The 19,346-nt window shown below is 42.5% G+C and overlaps 6 protein-coding genes across 6 annotated transcripts; 4 read left to right on the plus strand and 2 right to left on the minus strand.

The window, feature by feature from the left end:
• Positions 1 to 209: 209 nt before the first annotated feature.
• EAF02_005356 (uncharacterized protein) lies at positions 210 to 1,010 on the minus strand (the record flags this gene model as incomplete). Its single annotated transcript, XM_038901404.1, has 1 exon — positions 210 to 1,010. The coding sequence occupies one exon, from the start codon at positions 1,008 to 1,010 to the stop codon at positions 210 to 212; it is 801 nt and encodes a 266-aa protein (XP_038758744.1).
• A 5,656-nt stretch (positions 1,011 to 6,666) lies between these two features.
• Positions 6,667 to 7,863, plus strand: EAF02_005357 (uncharacterized protein). Its single transcript, XM_038901405.1, has 3 exons — positions 6,667 to 7,293; positions 7,345 to 7,415; positions 7,467 to 7,863. The coding sequence occupies exons 1-3, from the start codon at positions 6,994 to 6,996 to the stop codon at positions 7,741 to 7,743; spliced, it is 648 nt and encodes a 215-aa protein (XP_038758745.1). The 5' UTR covers positions 6,667 to 6,993; the 3' UTR covers positions 7,744 to 7,863.
• A 140-nt stretch (positions 7,864 to 8,003) lies between these two features.
• Positions 8,004 to 8,799, plus strand: EAF02_005358 (uncharacterized protein; the record flags this gene model as incomplete). The annotated part of the gene is made up of 2 exons (XM_038901406.1): positions 8,004 to 8,490; positions 8,513 to 8,799. The coding sequence occupies 2 exons, from the start codon at positions 8,004 to 8,006 to the stop codon at positions 8,797 to 8,799; spliced, it is 774 nt and encodes a 257-aa protein (XP_038758746.1).
• An 811-nt stretch (positions 8,800 to 9,610) lies between these two features.
• On the plus strand, positions 9,611 to 10,432 carry EAF02_005359 (uncharacterized protein; the record flags this gene model as incomplete). Its single annotated transcript, XM_038901407.1, has 2 exons — positions 9,611 to 9,941; positions 10,164 to 10,432. 2 exons carry the CDS (start codon positions 9,611 to 9,613, stop codon positions 10,430 to 10,432), a joined length of 600 nt encoding a protein of 199 aa, XP_038758747.1.
• A 3,476-nt stretch (positions 10,433 to 13,908) lies between these two features.
• EAF02_005360 (uncharacterized protein) lies at positions 13,909 to 16,282 on the minus strand (the record flags this gene model as incomplete). Its single annotated transcript, XM_038901408.1, has 4 exons — positions 13,909 to 14,276; positions 14,326 to 15,899; positions 15,955 to 16,169; positions 16,238 to 16,282. The coding sequence occupies 4 exons, from the start codon at positions 16,280 to 16,282 to the stop codon at positions 13,909 to 13,911; spliced, it is 2,202 nt and encodes a 733-aa protein (XP_038758748.1).
• A 667-nt stretch (positions 16,283 to 16,949) lies between these two features.
• On the plus strand, positions 16,950 to 18,514 carry EAF02_005361 (uncharacterized protein; the record flags this gene model as incomplete). Its single annotated transcript, XM_038901409.1, has 4 exons — positions 16,950 to 17,176; positions 17,227 to 17,712; positions 17,763 to 17,997; positions 18,050 to 18,514. 4 exons carry the CDS (start codon positions 16,950 to 16,952, stop codon positions 18,512 to 18,514), a joined length of 1,413 nt encoding a protein of 470 aa, XP_038758749.1.
• Between the last annotated feature and the right edge of the window lie 832 nt (positions 18,515 to 19,346).

Here is a 19,346-nt window from a genome sequence, read left to right on the forward strand (position 1 = left end):
GACTGGCCCATTCACCTAATTCTTAGACCAATCCGAATTCCAATCCTTTCCAAGGTTTCCTAGAGTAAGTGGCCGTGTGGCTTAGCCATGTATTCATCCCATCCTACCCTATCCCTCAAACGCCAATCCTAAAACCTAGAAGTTGAGCCTTGATGAAATTCACAGTAACCCTCAAACACATCCAAAATATCCCAGGGTATAAAACGCCACTAAGCCACTCTCCCAGCCTGTCCCTTTCTTATCCTCATTCTTGGTGCCTTAGCAACCTTCAATCTATTCCCTCCTACACTTTCCATGCTTGTCCTGCACCTCAAACCTTGCTTCCTAATTCCACTAGGCGCACTTGCTCTTCTAAGTGACAAAGAACATTCTTCCCTATCCCAATTGTCTTCTTCCATGTATGCCTCGTCAACGTCATTAACGACAGTATTTAACCATCTTCTCCTCGCCTTCTCAATCTCAATGGCATTCCAATCATTTTGTGTGCTATGGTCGACTACCAGAGCCGAGATGGGTGAAGGCACGAGGCTGGGTTTTGATGATGACTTGCGCAAATTGCATTGGGAATTATTGCTAAGCATATCTTCGACCAATGTGCCGATATCGCGAACGTGAGTGGTGGAACATTGTAGTTGCACATTAAGCTGGCGTTGTAGCCTCCGACAGGCTAATACTCCAGCCCGGTAAGGGGAAGTAGGCGTAGTTGGTACAGATCGTGTGGAGTTGGATGGAGAAGACATTTCCGAATCTTCTGATAAGGAAGGCGTTGGAGATGTGCATTGCCGAGCCTGTATATCACTTGCATCTTCGTAGGAAAGAGATTGTTTTCGAAACTGATTGATGATATCATCAAGCGGCGAGGAAGGATTGTAGTTATCGAAGAAGGGATATGAGCCGGTGGCAGGTGATGATGATACAGGATATGAGTCGTCCCTTGGCGATGGTTGCACATTATCGTCGTATTGATCAAAATTGACCGGAGCCGCGCCGAAAGTAAAATTTTCGAACATGGTGAAGCTGTGAGGAGTGAAGATCAATGCTATGAAAGATTGGTCTCAGAAGGGAAAATTGTCGCGTTTATGTGTTCATCAATGGGCGTGAAGTGTGCCAGCTTCAAGGGAACCGAAACGTAAATCACCAAGAGATTAACGGGCCCATGAGCTAATTTCGAGAATGAGTCGTGATGTAATTTCGATGTGGATGAACTAATGTTTGATAGTGATATCTCGAAGAGACTTGACTCGAGTAAGCTTGTGTTGGTTGTTGGTTTTGTCCAAGAATTTGAGTAACAAAAGAGAAACCAAGGGAGTAGTTGATAACTTAAATCGTGAATATTAATCAACAAGAGGGAAGGAGAGCACTTTGGGCGTTCTAAGACGAAGCTTCTAAATGCCGTTTAAGCATTAGGAGAATCGGCCGGTCCTTTTAAAGGGAGACCTTGAAAGCTAGAAGGCTTCGATCTCCCGGCCAGAGTCCCTTAGTCGGGCGAATAAGTGGTATATCACTCAGCCTTAGCCTGATTAGTTGTACTAGACCTCTCGATGGGCTTGACCTAAGAAGTTTGGATCTAGGTTTTGGAGTCAGGGATTAAATTGGAAGGGATGATGGGCTGCAGACTGGGGAACTAAAATGTGGCAAAACGAATTTTGAGAGAACATGATTGGCGAATGAATATGGTTTCTCCGTGCACCCCCTTTGGTAGTATCCATCATGACCCAAGGAGAACCCTAGTGTGTATTTCCATTCCCAGCAAACTGGAATTTTGTTTGTTTTTTCTAGCCTAGGATTCTGGTGATTGTGAAATGTTTTACGGATCATTGTATCTAATTGGCTCTATTATCAATTGTCAAATATGCCGTGCTCGATCCTCTTATCACTTGTCATACTCTGCTTGACTATTTCTCTAACTGTAGATGAAGTGCCAACAACCATGTCTCTGGGTTTAAAGTTCAGAGTTGAACGAAAGAAAAGAGCAGAAAAGAAGTTTGAAACAACCCTAAAAATACGAACACCATGCAAGTCCAGGCAAAGAAGCTCAGAATAGTAGGAAAACTTACTCTGCTGCTCAACTAACATGTACTCATTTGTTGGGTAAGAATGCATGATTGGGTACAAAGAGTACCAAGTAGCTACAGAAACAACTTGTGGAAATACTCTGTAGGCGCTTTGGTATTTAGGTTTGAGCGGCAGCAGGTACGAGTAGATGGGCGTTTCGAAAAAGAACACGGCTCAAATGACCCGATCAGTTAGTCGATCCGATTACAAGTCGCAAAAGCCAGCGCTACACAACGAGACAGCCAGTCTCTCGGATGAAAACAATCCAATTATAATTGTACTGTGCTTAAGACGACCAACTTCGCTTTCCTCCGGATATGAAGTTTGGGAAATGACAACACGGAAGTGAACTTCCTTTTTCTTATAAGCCACTTCTCCAAGAGGCAGTCTCCTCCGAAACCCTTCATGAGATGTCTTGAACATCAAGATCACTAGAAAACGCAGATGAAGACACAGGGCTGAAGGCAAAACCTTAAAGGTTTAAAGCTGTACGGAGCATGCACGAAGCTTGCCTGTTTGCAAAAAGATGACGATGATAACACTCAAAATGCAACCTCGTGTGAGCCGCCCACCGAAAAGTACAGCGAATCAGAGCAATATTTGCCCCAAGCTTTCACATGCAGGTTGCCTATCACTGCCTATCATGTATCACAATATGGATAGACCTTCTAGAAAGCTGCATAGAAGGTCTACCAGCGGATAAGATCCCGTATCGTGCGTGTCTCTTGAGTCATGTGGGTACCTTTGATGGGTTATTGATTGTCTAAAAGAATGCGGTAATGACGGAGAAGCCGATTCAATAGCATTTGGCCTCAGAGTGATATCAAGACATGGCAATAAAACCAGGCTTCTGACCATTAATTGCTTTTTGGCAAATTCAAATGAAAGAGCAACGTCCCGAAAGTATTGGCTATCAAGATATACTTTGTACACTCACTCTTCTCAGCAGCAATATTCCAGAAAGCCAAACTTCGCCTTGTAGCACACACTTGGTTATTGTGAGCTCAGCAGGACGAGCATTGGTAGTTTACATCGTACGAAGGAAGTACAATGTGAGCCCTTGAGATCTACGCGTTCTGCCCTGTACTATTTTATATCATGGAAACACGAGGCATTTAATACAAACTTGTCGATCTTTGACTCGTCGATGGTACTTTGGTGCGCTCTGTAGAAAGGCTCGCGACCCTCAACTTCCTGGAATATACGGCTCCATAGTCATAGGATACCATTCGACAATTCTTCCCACGAGCACAGGACTCAATATCAATTATGATACAATTATTTCACATCAAGTTTGGTATCAAGAACTACCTGTTAAGAAAAATGAAGCTTCAGACTGTGAGTTTGTAGAACTTCTTTTCTCTTCAATTATTGTCGGCTTGCCAAATCAAATTGTTGCCGCACGTGCGCGTGGGGTAAGGTAAGGATAGTGTGGAGGACTCACGAACTCGCCTCCCATTGACGACAACAGCAACAATTAAATTCTCTTCAAGGGGGAAATCATTACATTGAAATTTATTGTCATTAATTTTCGGAAAAGTGTGGGGTCTACCCCTATCCCAGCCATAACCAGTACCCCTAAGTCCTCGCCCACACAGCCTGGCCTCATTGAAGCCTGCGTCATTCTACTACCCATTTCCGGAGATGACAGCTTCCTCATCGTCGCCAAGTATGTCACCTTTACCTTCGTCGGTCTTCTTGCCTGGAGTACCGTGGTGGGGTGGTACGTATACGGGAATGTAAGCTTCGACTTGGTATTTTGTCAGGTGTCTGGGACGCCGACTGTGAGGCCAACTAGCACTAGTACTAGCACTAGTAGTACTAGCACGAGTATGAGCGAATTGGGGCCGACGCAGACGCCATCGGGGGTTATGGGCATCTGTTCGAGGCGACATTTGGCAGCTGGTAGGGACGATTGTGAGGGGATTGTGAGGATGTATAGGACTTTTAGTTTCGGGGGGTTCTTGGCGTAGAATCCGAGTGTGAGGTATAGTTGTGCGGGGCTCTAGCTGGGTATTGGTATTGTATTGTTATGTCGTATTTGTGTTTATCTACTACTGTAGTAGATTGTTTTTGAGTCTCTACTATGAGACAGATGCTACTGTGGGGCTGTGAGTTAGACATTGAATGATGAATTGCAAACACAAGTATACCCGGGACATCAACAATCAAATTCAGCACTATCACATCGACGACAGCAACTCAGACGACAGCATGTAATTATCCGACCCCAACATTAACTCGGCCGACAGTCATATGTGGGTGTCAGAAACGGCACATGGCCGCTAGTGAGAATTCACACGAGAGTATTGAGAAATTGAATGGCATCACAGCTGCTGATTCGAAGAAGTAGAATCCAAATACCGGGACTGCTTGTAAGATACTTTGGTTGGAGTATTACATTTGCATCGGGATATAAGAGTGAGGTAAGGTTGCGGAAAGTAGATAATTAGTATGAATTGTGTAGATCAAACTAGAGCTCATGACATTTTTAACTCGACGTCTTAGAATGTCCAGTGTAACGAAGTTGCCAATATCGGAATTTCTAGTAATATCTTGCTTACAGGATCAAGCAAACAACGCGCCAGAGCAAATACCAGAATATCAAATATAAGTACTATTGTTAGACACTGCAATTGAATTAGTGAAATCTTCCAGTGCATCATTTTTCTCCATTCAATGCAAGTATATCAGCTTCCTTGCTAAAGTGTGAAACATAGACGTGATTTAAAAGCCTGTATTAATGTTTAATGGATAACACAGAAACTTGGAAGACCTTTTGATAATAATCGTGGCACCTCTGCGCTCTTTGCCCCGATCCCTATTCCCATCCCCAGTGAACTGGAAGCGCCAAGTATTCTGCTCGTCACAAATCCATCCCTTCTCCTTCAGATATGCTGCACCTACCAAGCATTGTGCGGCATTGCATCAAATCGGTTGAATGTCAAATGACATTGATTGGTTGTTCTCCAGAACTCTTGCCATCAATCGACGTTCGCGTCCAACTAGACTCCGGCCATCTCATCGAAGTCAATCAAGTGAATAATACACAAGGCTTGAAGACCAAAAACAATTACTGTCTCCATTTACACACGTGATCACAATGTGTGCAGCTGTTCAAGCTACATTCCATAACCAAAAAGGCGAGTGCGATATATGAGATGATCGGCGCAACTCAAAACGATCACTACCGACGGAAATTATCATTCCGCTCTCATCACGCTGTTACTCATACAAACGATTAAATTTCAAATACGACATCTCAGCTATTCTAACGTAGATGTTGATCGCCGAATAAGCGAATTTTGTCGAGGTTAGAAAATAGCCAACTGCTACAGAGAAAGTGCTTGACAACATAGGTGATACTTATCGTTGAAGTAAGACTAGCGTACCCCAGAAGTGGCCAGCGGCTACGACGAGGTAATCTCTAGATTTTGGTTGCAATTCTTAAGTCACAGGACTCTATAGATTGTTGGTTCTTTTGAAACATGACTAAGCCATACATCCGACTGAAGCATCACCTTTGAGATAAGATCCTCCATAGCTAACTATCACTGCCTTCTGTACTATCTCTCGCAGCTATTCTGTCTGTAAGCGAGATGGCTTTCTCAATGGGTGTTCACTTGCTTACCCATTCTCGAAGTTTGCGAAATAAGTCACAATATATACCAACAACTCCAGTTTCGAGTCTTCTCTTACCAATAGCTCTGATATTTGCATCGACAATAGGACTCTCGAGGCGCTGGTACCAAGGGCCATAGAAAAGCATTTCTCCATAGTCTTCGGGACGGACGAAATTGTTGCACATGCTTTAAGAAACTAAGAGGACTCGAGTTTGTCACTTTCGAATTTAGGATCGGAGATCAAGACCAAAGTGCCTACTTGTGCGACCGATTTCAAGGTTTGCTTTACCTTAGGCAACGATAGTGTGGTGCCCAAAACAATCATGACAGCTGTGGCTGCTGAAACTTCTGCTGCCTCTGGAGTTCCGTTTTCGATCTAACAGCGAGCCAGGGTAATAGATCTCGGGAATTTGATTTGGTAGACAATTCTACCGAAACGAAAGTTTTTATATATGTATAAAAATGCGCCTCTTAGAACGAAATCAGTATGGGCGTTGGTAGTTATTCAGTTTGGTTCGCGCGTCTGTTCTTTCTCCGGATATCTGCTCATTATGAAATTGAAAACAGATCGAATGGGCTCCCATACTATGCTAGAGGCAGAAGAAAACTTGCTCGAAGGGGAATAGTACGAGCAGTTGTGAGTCCCTTCATATCCAGTAAAGTAAAGCACTGGATCATTCTCAGTGAGCTTTCAGCCATGCATTATGGTTATTCATGATGCATGAAGATCAAGCTTTGTACTCCGAATCCGAAGGAAATCAATTTATGCTCTGCTCCGTACACTGCTTACTTTTCGCTACCCCCATTGCTTACCCAGTGAGCTAACGTTCCGCCTTACGATGACCAACTAATTAATACACGCCAACCGCTTAAGGCGATACTCACGATGTGCTCCGTAATCACCCCATATTTATGGAATTGAAGCCGCTTTGCTTGATAATTGATCTTGAATCTCACCCTTCTCATCCTTCACATACCATTCATTATAGACAGTTTGTCAAAAAAGGAATTAAGTGATTTGTCAAACCGAAAGACTTCACAGTGATGAGCATGCATAAATTCATGCTCGGATCGTCAAAATACCGGCTCCGTGTGCATAACTTCTTCGGAACTTGTTCATAATTACTTTAACGAGGTCAGGGGAAGTATCATACACAATACCTCATGGTAGCAGCCACGACTATATAAGGAGGCCAGTCGCCTTGAGCAAGTGTTCATTCAAACACTCAGAAATCACTCAAGTATCATCAATATCAACAGAATTCAATTCTCGCATCTCAAACATCAATCTCTTTAAAACAAATCACCTCACAAAATGGGTCTCAAACTCTACGGTATGCGTCAAGCAACTTGCACTCAGCGAGTACTCACTACACTCGCCGAGAAAGGCATTGACTGCGAGTTCATTCTTGTCAACCTTATGACAGGAGAGCAGAAGTCACCTTCGCATCTTGAGAAGCAGCCTTTTGGAAAGGTTCCCGTCCTCGACGATGACGGTTTCTTGATCTACGAGAGCAGGGCTATCTGCAAGTACCTTGCTCGAAAGCATGCCGACAAGGGTACTAAACTCATCCCCGCAGAAGGGGATGTAAAAGGCTATGGTTTATTTGAACAAGTAAGTCTCCAGTCAATGTTTTTCCAATAAAGTAAACTAATACTCCGCTAGGCTTGCTCAATGGAACAGGCTTACTTTGATACCGAAACCTTCGGTCTCTGGTTCGAAAACTTCATCAAACCGTAAGTTCTCACGTCGCATTTTACACCAAAACAATACTGACAAAATAACAGTGCCAGAGGATGGGGTGCCACTAGCCCGGAATTAGTTCAAAAACATCTCCAAACACTTGACAACAATCTCGCTGTCTACGACCAGATCCTCTCGAAGCAGAAGTATCTTGCGGGAGATGAATTCACCTTGGCTGATTTGTACCATTTACCACACGGTACACAGGCATTGAAGTATGGATTTCAAGACCTACTCGCAAAGTATCCTCATGTGAACAAGTGGTGGGAAGAAATTCAAGCTAGAGACAGCTGGAAAGAAGTAGTTGCTGCGGCTGCTTAGGTTTATCATGTGTCTCTGCTATGGTACACAGTTTTTGAGAGACTACCAATCATTCTCATGCATTGCGGTTGACTGCACTCGAGTTGTACGAAAAGATAGCACTGCCACTGTTGAAACACTTATTATCATCTTCCCAAGCTCTCTTCAACATTATGCGTGTTTAATAATTGATCTGGCTTTTGAGCATTCGAGATTCTACTGACTTGAACCTTTTGATATATATCCATTTGATTGATTGTTAACGAACATTGAACTTGATAATGGCCGAGGCTGCTGTTGCTGCCGTCAGCCTTGGTGCGTCGGTTATAAGCTTCATTGGACTGACAGGCCAAATTCTTCAAGGCTGTCGGTTTATTTGCGACTGTTTCGATGACATTAATGGCGCACCGAAAGAGATACTATACATACTTGAGCAGCTGAAATGTTTCGAGAAAGGGCTTCGAAACTTTCAATGTACCCTTGAAAAGATGAAGCAGTCCACAGACATATCAGAATCAGAAGACGAGATCAAACTAGCCCTGGAGCTAAGTGGGCTTACTGTCAAAGAACTTCAAGAATTTGTCAATAAATATAAGCGTAATGGGAGGAATGATTGGTGGAAAGGCTTTAGATTCGCCAAAAAGAAGAATGTATTCACCAAATATGCCAGCAGACTCCACCAGGCGAAGATCGATATTATTGGCATACAATCCAGATTGAATCTGTATGACAACACTTCATCCTCCCAAAGAAGGATAGCTGCTTACGGTGTTTAGTATTGTTATCACAGACATACAACAAATGGTACTTGCAGCTGCCACCACACAATCTACGCCCAGTGCCTCGACAACCATAATAACTACACAAACCACCCAAGCTTCGAACAGAAAAGAAGTTCTTATTAGCGATCGGACCTACGAAGATGTCACATATGCCATTCATGAAGGTGTTTATGCTGGACTTGACCCAATTTTGGCGCAAATGGTCAAGAACAGTGTCAACGTGGCTCTAAAAGACTTCAATCTCAACAATCGATCTGATATTGGAGCTGAAAAACGTGAGAAAGCACTTGCTTAGAAAAAACGAACAGTTGCCGGCAACCAGGGATTGTGGTGACAGCGTCTTAAATGGGCTTAGCAATCCTAGGGTTGTTCAACAAACTACTACGAAAAGCACAATTAATGCTTGGCTGGCGGCAATAATTATTCGATCAACAACGACAATCTTACAACAAAGATTTTGCGACTATACGAGCGATTTAGAAGAGCCCTTAATAACCTCAAAAACTACCCACAAGATTGATATTCGTCCCAATTATCTTATACAAGCCCGGTATCTTGTGTTTATCGATCAGCAAAGGAGGGGTTCAATTTTTGGATGTTCTGATATGCGATTAAGATGCTATAATAACGTCCCATTGGATGCTCCAATTGCCAAAGCTTGTCGTATGGGTGACTTATCCATGGTGCGTAGATTATTTGCGGAGGGAAAAGCTACTATTCATGATATGACATTAAACGGCGAGAGATGAACCATGTCCTCACTACTGTTCCATGTTTGGGAGAGATGTTATTATACCATCTCCATATTCAACGAAAACACCTACGCATATCGCATTTCTGAAACCGTCGTCCGCCTCAGTAAGCTTTTCAGGGTTATGGAGTACTTGATAGAAGCAGGAGCAGACCTAAGTGATTCTACGCCAAATAATGGGACAGAATTCACACCGTGGTTCTGGCGAGTTATACACAAACTATTTGGGTGCCACCCCCTGATAATTTCTTATCTCGAACAACTTATAAGGCTCATTCTTAGTAAATCGATTCATGACCCATTTGATCACGGTGGGTTCCTAGAAGCCCGACTTCAGGATGGTCTTTGGTACTCAATGGTTGCTCAATTCATTCCTTGTGTTCAAACCCAAGAGATCTGGCCATTGACAGCTATAAAGTCCATGAAAGATGAGTTAGAGTCGTCAAAACAATTATCTTGGTGTCTTCTTGAAGAGCCTCCGTGGGCCCTTTTTCACGACCCTCAAGGCCTGTATATCCAGAAAGTTCTTCAGTCCTTCAAATTTAAGGACTCAACCTTGGAATCCTATTGCATTGATATCTTGAATTCTTTCATCATATTGAGCAAGGAACACGACCATCTTTATCCGAGGGTCAGGGAAAGAATTATTCAATGCTTGAAAGCTGGTATGAAACTCAATCAAGCGAGTCAGTGCAAACGTATACCGTATGGTGTGACGCTATACTCAAGATATAGAGATATAGGTGGAGTGGTATTGTTGAGATCAATACTACACGATGCGGGTTATAAAAATCTCGAGATAAATGAAATATTCGAGCAAGCAAGCTGCATCATACTTGAGACATCACTCAATTCAATCCGACCTTCTAGAATCATAGAGCAGAGTATAGCTGATTTTGACACTGTAGGAATGGAAGGTCCACAGTTCTTGCTGAGCAGAAAATTGTTGATGCTCGACCCTGGATACCAGAGATTTTTCCCCGGTGAAGCCATACCGGACGGACTTATCGAAACTCTTGCGATGATGTATGAAGCTGATGACTTGCGCGAAACGAAGGAGCACTTATTCAACTACCACACAATTACATGGGAAACGGTAGATGATTACATACTTATTAATCTGCTACCAGACGAGACCCAGGCTATCTTGCGCAACGGTCTTGAACTTTTTGATTAATGCAGACTAAGGAGGCTCAAGATAGAGATTGCATGATACATGGCCACATGATGAGCATAGACGTAATGTCAGTTGGCAATCTTACGAAAATGTTATCTTTCGATTCATTGCACACATAAATCTCCTGCTGATCCTCGGCGAATTTAAGTAAGAGGGAGTTTCTCGTCTAAAGTTTCCAAGAAGAAAACGGCCATGCCCAGGATTAATCGAGGGGTTATCTTTTGTCCGTCTCAGGATATTTCACTTTCAGTACTAGCAATGTTCATCTATCTATCAACTTTCAAAGGGTTTCTCTAGAGCTAGGAACCTACTACTTCACATGTCAGTCCGGCAGCATCTTCTCGTCTGATTCTGTCAAACAACTATTTTTTCATCACGTGGGAGAATTTGCACAAATTTTTCGGGATTCTGTTTTTGTTTTCATACATTTGCTTATTTCTAAATCAATATTGATTGAGGTATGCATCTCATTGCGTCTATTCTCTTGGAGTATCTAGTATATTGTAATCGATTGTAGTGTAATATACTGCTTTTTCATCAAGTAAAATTCTGAGCCTGAGGTCCTTGAGCTGATACATGAGTTGAGTAATTACAAGTAAATCCAATCGTGAGGAGAAGTAATTGGACTATGAGAACAAGCGATGTAAACAATAAACAAAATTAAAAAATTAATCCATAAAGCAAACGCTATAGCAATCTAAATGTAACATAAAAACAAATACAATACTAACTTTTATAGTCCCTGAGCACTTCAGGGGGCTATAGTCGATTTAATATCTCTGAATTTCTTGAGATTCTTTTGAGTAATATCAAGTTGCTGTTTATAACTTAACAGATCACTATGGAGATCACCAGAGCTCGTCTCTGGCTCCCATTTCAAAGACAACAGCTCCTCTGTTGTCAAAATCTGCCGTTCTAAGTTTGACTTTATCTGTGATGATTTGAGTAGTACTTCATCGAAACTTCGTCTGAGCTCCTCGTCAATCCTCATCATTTATTTGTTATCATCTTCCAAAGATGCACCTAGGACTTTCATATTTTTCTTGTTAAGATCCGCGATTCTGGGTCGCGTTTTTACAGATGTATGCTCGTTTCTGAATTTAGTCTTTGTCATATCTGGACCATACTTAAGTTTGTCTCTTAAGTTGTCTGTGTGCCTTTCTCTTCCCTTGGATTGGGTTTTGGAGAAGGCTTCTAGATTCTTGGGGGTTTCCCCTGGCGATAAGTGTCGTTTTGACTTGGGATGCCTTTGAAGAGTACTTCTTGCATCCGAAGATAATATTATGGTAATGAGCGTTCTAAACTGATCGAACTGCTGAGAAGAAATGAAGAGGTTCATGCTGAAATTGAATAGCTTGTGATGGCTTTTCGATGATTGTATTAAAATGTTAATTGTTGCTGAATAAAATGGGGAAAATATATGTGGCACTCAATCTGCTATTTAAATGTAAAAACTGCGCCGACAGATACCTAGTCCCTGTAATAACAATTGTCATTTTCGATTGTCAGGCAACCTCTTTATCAGCGTTCTACCTATATGTTATTGCTGACTATAGCCACAATACAGAGCGGCTATCTGGTTACGCACATGCGAGTCGCCTAGACACCTACCTACTTTAAGTATTTTCTGTTTTTAAGATAATCAAATCATACCTAAGATTAAAGAAAACGAATCCAAGTACCTAGGTAGCTTTAGATTATAGATACTTATCTTATCAAACATATTAGAATATTATACATTATATCTAGATAGTTGAACTACTCAGTGTAAAAGAAAAAGCAATTCTTGCATGAGCATTGCTGTGAGACTAACGCCCTCGATAAATCTATGGATACCTATAAGGTAGAATTCTAAAGATCCTTGTATTGATAAACTAGGCGCTAATTGTGTTATTTGTATCACGTGATTGCAAACTAACCCCCTCTCGCTACACCTCTTCGATGCTTTCGATTATATGCTCGGAGCTTTAGCCAACCAAATTCACTATAATAAATTGTCAGCTTGCTTGAGCTTGGGTCATTTGATGTGATTTGAAACTCAGGCAGATTTTCGATGTTGTGAACTGCGCTCTGAAACCCTCTCACCGCTACTTGTATAGTGCTGCGTTCCAATGTAGCGCTTAAGTCATAAGCTTTATGATCAAACCTATAGAAGAATTTTGTACTCTATTTGAAACTGAACAGTCTGGAATCATATATCATGGGGCTAGTGGGCTGGACAAGAATGTTTGTAATATATTCAAATTCGATAAAAAGTACAAATCTCTGTAGTCCGAATCAATTCATCAGTCAATGAAATTTTCCCTCATATTAGATCAACCGGAAGCTCCTGGGCCTTAGACCTCTGCCTTTTCAGCTTAATGAACTTGAATGAATCTGCATCTTCCTTCTCATCGGCAGTACCATCCTTCGTAGTTTCATCACTCTTCTTATATCCTTGGTGTCTTCTGTTTGAGACTCGCTAGTCTCATCTCCGCCAATCTCGGACTCTTGCTTTTGTGGTTTCTCGTCACCATCTCCGCCGGTTGAATCTCTGCCACTTTCTGGTTGATGTTACAATTCCTAGAGACTACACCGTAATGTACACAGTATTCCCACAGGATTCTATCATTTCTCCAGGTCAGCATTTCTCATCTGGTCGAATCATGAAAAATATTAGACGACAGTATAACCGTACATGAAATGAATTCTCAACCTGTTCCACGTATCCAAACAAACATTCTCCTTTTGATCACCCAATCTACTTCACACAACCAAACGACTATCATCAGACTATACTCCCATGTGAAACAACAATTACTTCAAGAATTTCCAAACTTACGATAACTCTCCTCCAATTATAGATTTAAATATAAATTCAAGTATTCTTCGATTCCTTAGTCCTCCGATCGTAGCTTGTCAGACAGGAAAATTCGCGTAATCAATCTCGCGTAATTATCTCCTCTCTTGCCCCGCCGCCCTCTCCTGTACACTGGTACCGATGCACGACAACAAATTCTCCGATTACACAGTTTCTTATCTTATCATTATCACTCGATCCCCTCGCCTCCTGATCTAATGAGCGGTTATCACTAGGTACCTATCTTGAACTGGTAATCTTTAGCGCTCAGACAGATTTTGCCTCCCAAGCTTGTCGTATTGTACTACAACACTCCTGGCAACGCAACACCTGTGATACTAAATATCGGCACCCATAATGGGAATGAGGTTTGATAAATCTGCATTCCTATACAAGTAGGTATTTACTAGGCTCTAAGTAGGTAGGTAAAATTCATAGGATTCAATAACGCTCGCTTCCACTCCCACATCTGTCTGTTGTTTCACAAATTCAGAATTGCTTTTATCTTCCGCTCTACCTTGAGGACGTATCATCCACAGTCCTGAATCTGCAGTCTGCCATTTAAAATTCACACCGATCCCTTGCCATTCCATGCTATCCCATGCCGATTTCAAGCAACAAATCCCACCCAACTTATCTAAACAATCTGTACATAATTTGCCGGTACACTCTTGATATGCCCCCCTTTCTCAACCTCCATCCATCCATCTCCAGGATCATCCTTAATAAGAACAAAGCGCTCGCCTTCCACCATATTATGTTCCGCATCAGTCCGCGCCGTATACTCATAAAGCGCTTCTACATATTTCAACTTTTTGGCTCCTCTTTTTGGTGCCACAACTGGGCCCTGTTTTTTACCAGTGGAGATGGAGGAACCAGAGTTAGAGATTATAGACACGGGTCTATTTGTAGTGTTTGGAGGGGAAGAAGGAGGTAGAACTTCGAGGTAGGCGGTAGGGACTAGACCTTCCTTGGAGCCATGCTTGATTTTGGTCCAGCCGCCATCTAGCATTGGTTAGTAACTAGTTCGAGAAATAGTAGCGGGGCCACTAACCATCTGGTTCCAGTATTGTAATTTCTTCGCCTTCGCTAACTGTGACTTCTTCGGCACCATTAGCGTCATACGCATATAACATTTTCCCTCTCGGTTCTTTTGATGCCGATCCATCAGCTACACTGCTACCTGGTAATTCGCTAACATATGCTGTCGGAGGAGGAGCCACAACTCTGTTTTTCTTCAAAAGTCCGCCGGGCTTAAGACTCGAAGAAATGCTTCTCCTTCGATCAATCGCCGCATCTGGGGGTGATTCCTCGGTTGGAGATTTTGCCGAGATGGATCTATGTGCACTAGCAGCATAACCTGAACTTAACGAATTCATAGTATTAGATCGACTCATGGTTGGAAGTTCCGCAACACTATCTGCAAGACCTGTACCTGGAGCTTTAACCGCATTGGCCGCTTCTTGACGTTCTGCTTTCAGTTTCTTCTTCTCGTCTTTGGTCTGCTCTCCTGGACACTCAGCTGGAACCTTCATCTCACATTTGCTGTGACACGTATAACCACAATCTCTACAATCAAAACCCTTCGCTGAAAGTCCCCAAATACGTTCACCGCACAAATCGCAGTTAGTGGGTATTTTGAAGGTTTGAGATTTGAAGTTGTGACTCTTCGAGCCTAACGTAACATCTCCCACAGCTTCCGTAATTGTTGATGTTTCAACCTCTGCAGTCAGCCTCTTGTGATCAACCTGATGTAGTTCTTCTTGTAAAGCAAAAATGGCTCTAACAACTTCAACTTCGTCCCTCTTATCTTTACCCTCTCTGATTTGCTGCTTTACACGTTTCGTGCTCTCAACTTCTCGTCGTTTCAAATCCACTTCTCTTCTCAAATCCCCAAGTTGATTTTTAGATTTACTAAGAACGTTTCGAAGAAAGACCTTAGCAGTATCTCCCACCATCATCGCATCATCGTCGTGCCACACAGGACTTGGTTCAAATGGCTTATCCGGAGGCTCTTGCCAAGTTCCTACGTTATGTCTGACAAACATCATGCAATCTAAAGAAGGCTGATTTCTTGGAATCTCAACCAATACGTGATTGACAAACTCTGTGCTACGTTCCAGCATCCCCTTTTCTAATTGCGCCGCTAGCGACCATATAGCATTGAGTTTAATTGTGCGCGATTCGTAAAGGTCTTGTAAGCTGTCGAGAAGATCCGGAATATACTCATGATAGTATTTCTCCTTTTGTTTATTCGTCACATTTATGGCGATCAAGTAGCTGTTCTTAACGTTGTGCATCTCGAGGATCTGTTGTTGGTATGCGTTTTGTGCTTTTGTCTTTGAATAATCAAATGAAGATTCCGCCTTCTTACGTTTGTTTTCGACTTCCTGACATGCAGCATCATATTTCCCTTTCATCTTGCGAAGATCCGCATACGTAGCATCTCTCTCCTTTTCCAATTTATCCGCATATTCAACGTGGCGTTTCCTTATCTCGTCGTAACGTCCTCCAAGTACCTTCAGTGGTTCTGCCACTTGCGTTATCAATTCCCCTCCAAAGCGATCGTGTTCCGCTGCGCGAGATTCGAGAGTGGTGAGTTGTGTAGTCCATGTTGTTAGTGATGCACTACATGCGGTTGGTTAACAGTTGCACGCCGATTTCTAGGTATAGCATCTCAAACCTCTCTAGTGACCCAGGGGTCATAACAGGTGTGTCGCCGACACTTAAACTGCTCGACTTCTTCGTCTTCTTCTCATAATACTTCTTAGCTAAAGCCGCAAGCTTTGCGCTGTATTCCTTCTCAATGACGCTCCTTTCGCGATAGAATCCTTCTATGTCGCTGCCTATCCAGTTGATACCGTTGGTTACCCAAGCATTTGCCGATTTGAATCCATCCTGTGAAAGCGCCAAAAGTCAGAAAAGGCATTGGCCTAGAAAGCATGCGAACATGCGTGTCTACTAACCTTCAACTCAAGGCCGAATTGGGGAGCAATGTCAACCTCCGCCATGATTTGTACCGCAATAATATGTCAGTAATCTAAGTATCATGGACAACGTGAAAGAGGGAAAAGATTCATGTTAGATTAGAGAAGCAAAGAATGAGAGAATGAACATAAAGGTTGGATCTTGGACATATGTCATCAGGACAATAACCGTAATGAATAACTCGTACGCATAAATGCCCCGCCAAATTACGGAGCATTTAATAATATCCAGGTAGGTACCTTTATTATTATTATGATTATTATTATTATTATTAGTTGGGCTGGCTGGGCAGATTGGGAGATTATCAGATTCGGGCGGAACACACGGGGGTGACCTAAACGTTTTCTAAAGCAGCGAACGTACCCAACTAGGAAAGGTAGGAGGTGATCAATTGTGGCTGTAAGGCTGTGTACGTGTGGCTGTTTGCTCGCACGATTTGCTGTTGGAGGTTTGATCTTGAATCACGTGTAGATTAACACATCTCAGTATGCACTAGGCGTTTATAAGTTAGTTCAACCCTTATCGTCTTCCCAATATCTCAATATCTCTACTAGGCAATCCTTCACAACAAATCAATCAAACATCTTCAGAACAAAACAGTTTACCCCTCCCCCGCACCGAAATCATTCTTAAAGAAGAAACATCATATTCCCAGCATTTCAATCTATTACACCAACACAATATTCTAAAATGTCTGAATCCAAGAGCACATCTTGGGCAGATGAGGTTGCATCACCCACTACTGAAAAAAATGAGGGAAACCCTTTGGAGGAGGCGCAACTTGATGGTGCTACTGAGCCTTTGGGAGGTGGTACTCTCCAGGACGGCCAATATGAGGTCGAGGTTAAACTCAGCGATATTCAAGGCGATCAAACAAGTCCCTTGTATTCTGTAGAGACTTTTGAGCAGTTGGGAATGTAAGTGTGAGCTTCACTTTTGCAGAGTCTGAGCTGATCTATCCTACTAGTGATGCCTCAATTCTCAAAGGTCTTTATGCGATGAATTTCAAAAAGCCTTCCAAGATCCAAGAAAAAGCCCTTCCACTCTTACTTCGCAACCCACCAACAAATATGATTGCGCAGTCACAATCAGGCACAGGAAAGACTGCTGCGTTCGTTATCACTATTTTATCACGTCTCGACTTTTCGAAGCCAACTACTCCCCAAGCATTATGTTTAGCACCAAGTCGCGAACTTGCCCGCCAAATCGAGGGCGTCATCAGAAGCATTGGGCAATTTGTTGATGGCTTGACTGTACAAGCAGCCATTCCAGGTGCGGTGGAGCGAAATACCAAAGTAAATGCAATGGTTATTGTAGGGACACCTGGTACAGTAATGGACTTGATCAAGAGAAGATCGATCGACGCATCTCAGATGAAAATACTATGTTTGGATGAGGCAGACAACATGTTGGATCAGCAAGGTCTTGGAGATCAGTGCATGCGAGTCAAATCGTAAGTTTGGTCTTTTCGAAGTTTGAGTGACGTATCCTAATCTGTTTTAGGATGATTCGAGTCGAGCAGATCCTACTCTTTTCCGCGACTTTTCCCGATGAGGTCTACGGCTTTGCTCAGGATTTTTCGCCTCGTGCAAACGAGATTAAGTTGAAGCGCGATGAACTTACTGTGTCTGGAATTAAGCAGATGTTCATGGATTGTCCCAACGAGATCGGGAAATATGAGATTCTGGTCAAGCTTTATGGTTTAATGACAATCGGTTCCTCGATCATTTTTGTCAAGGTATTTGATGCTGAATGTAATTTCTCGATAATGATACTAACCAAGATTACAGCGAAGAGATACAGCCAGTAACATTGCTGAACGTTTGACAAAGGAAGGACACAAGGTTGTTGCGGTTCATGGTGCTTTTGAAGGTTCAGAACGTGACCAAGTACTTGAAGATTTCCGTCAAGGGAAGGCCAAGGTTCTCATCACTACAAATGTTCTTGCCCGAGGTATCGATGTTCAATCTGTCTCTATGGTCATCAACTATGACGTCCCTATGAAGGGCCGATCAGATTCAGAGCCAGACCCGGAAACCTACCTTCACCGTATCGGTCGAACCGGAAGATTCGGACGTGTCGGTGTCAGTATCAGCTTTGTCTTCGACAGAAAGAGTTATGATGCACTCAACCAAATCGCAAATCATTATAATATTGATCTTATCAAGCTCAACCAAGATGATTGGGATGAAACGGAAGAGATTGTGAAGAAGGTCATTAAGTCAAGCCGTGCTGGTACCAATTTACAGTCTTAGTTCTTTTCAAGTTGAGCTTTCATATGAATCCCTGAATTATCCACATCTTTTTTTTTTGAAATTCACTTTGCACAATATTGGGAGAAAAAGCAGGCGTTTGCACATATGCATAAGCTCATGTTGAAAGGGGAGGCTCAAATTGCTTACGAGGATATTTTTCAACAATGGATTCGCTACAGCGGGGTTATTCTGGGTTGCATACACAGCCGCGAAACATGCTTTTAAAATCTAATCGTGGATGGATCACGAGGAAATGACCATAATGAATGATTTCATGAACAAAAATAGCTGCAATAAAATGGATCTAGAACGCAGTGAAGACAAACTCGAACCAACTTAGAGATGATCAAAATTTGACACGTATAATAAATGCAATGAATCGTTGAACATTCAATGTCACTAACGTTGTGTCTCTATCTCAGGCTCGAATAATGATTCGAATAATCGAACGTGAAATTGTTGGACGTTTTCCATGACATTCGGTAGCTACATCCTACCAACCTATTATGAACTGAGACTAGGCAGGTCTGCGTTGGGGTCTCCAGTCATAACCTAAGTGGGTAAAGTAGTTCGGTATAATTTTGATGATTATATATAGCAAACGGCCTCGAGGCAGGCGTAGCAACTATCTCGGATGCGAAATGTTATTGTCTCCGGTGAAATATTGATCTGCTTACTTCCTTTCTTGAAAGAGATCCACTCATATCGATGAAAAGGTATAGAGATCAGAGACGACAATGGAACGAACATGTTTCTGCTGTACACACCTACCTACCCACAATTACAATCATCGGTTTCGATCCGGTCTACGTCAGGTCACGTGGGAAATTAA

This window comes from Botrytis sinoallii (genome assembly GCF_014898435.1).
Source record: "Botrytis sinoallii strain Bc 23 chromosome Unknown BSIN_008, whole genome shotgun sequence".
Classification (NCBI taxonomy): Eukaryota; Fungi; Ascomycota; class Leotiomycetes; order Helotiales; family Sclerotiniaceae; genus Botrytis; species Botrytis sinoallii.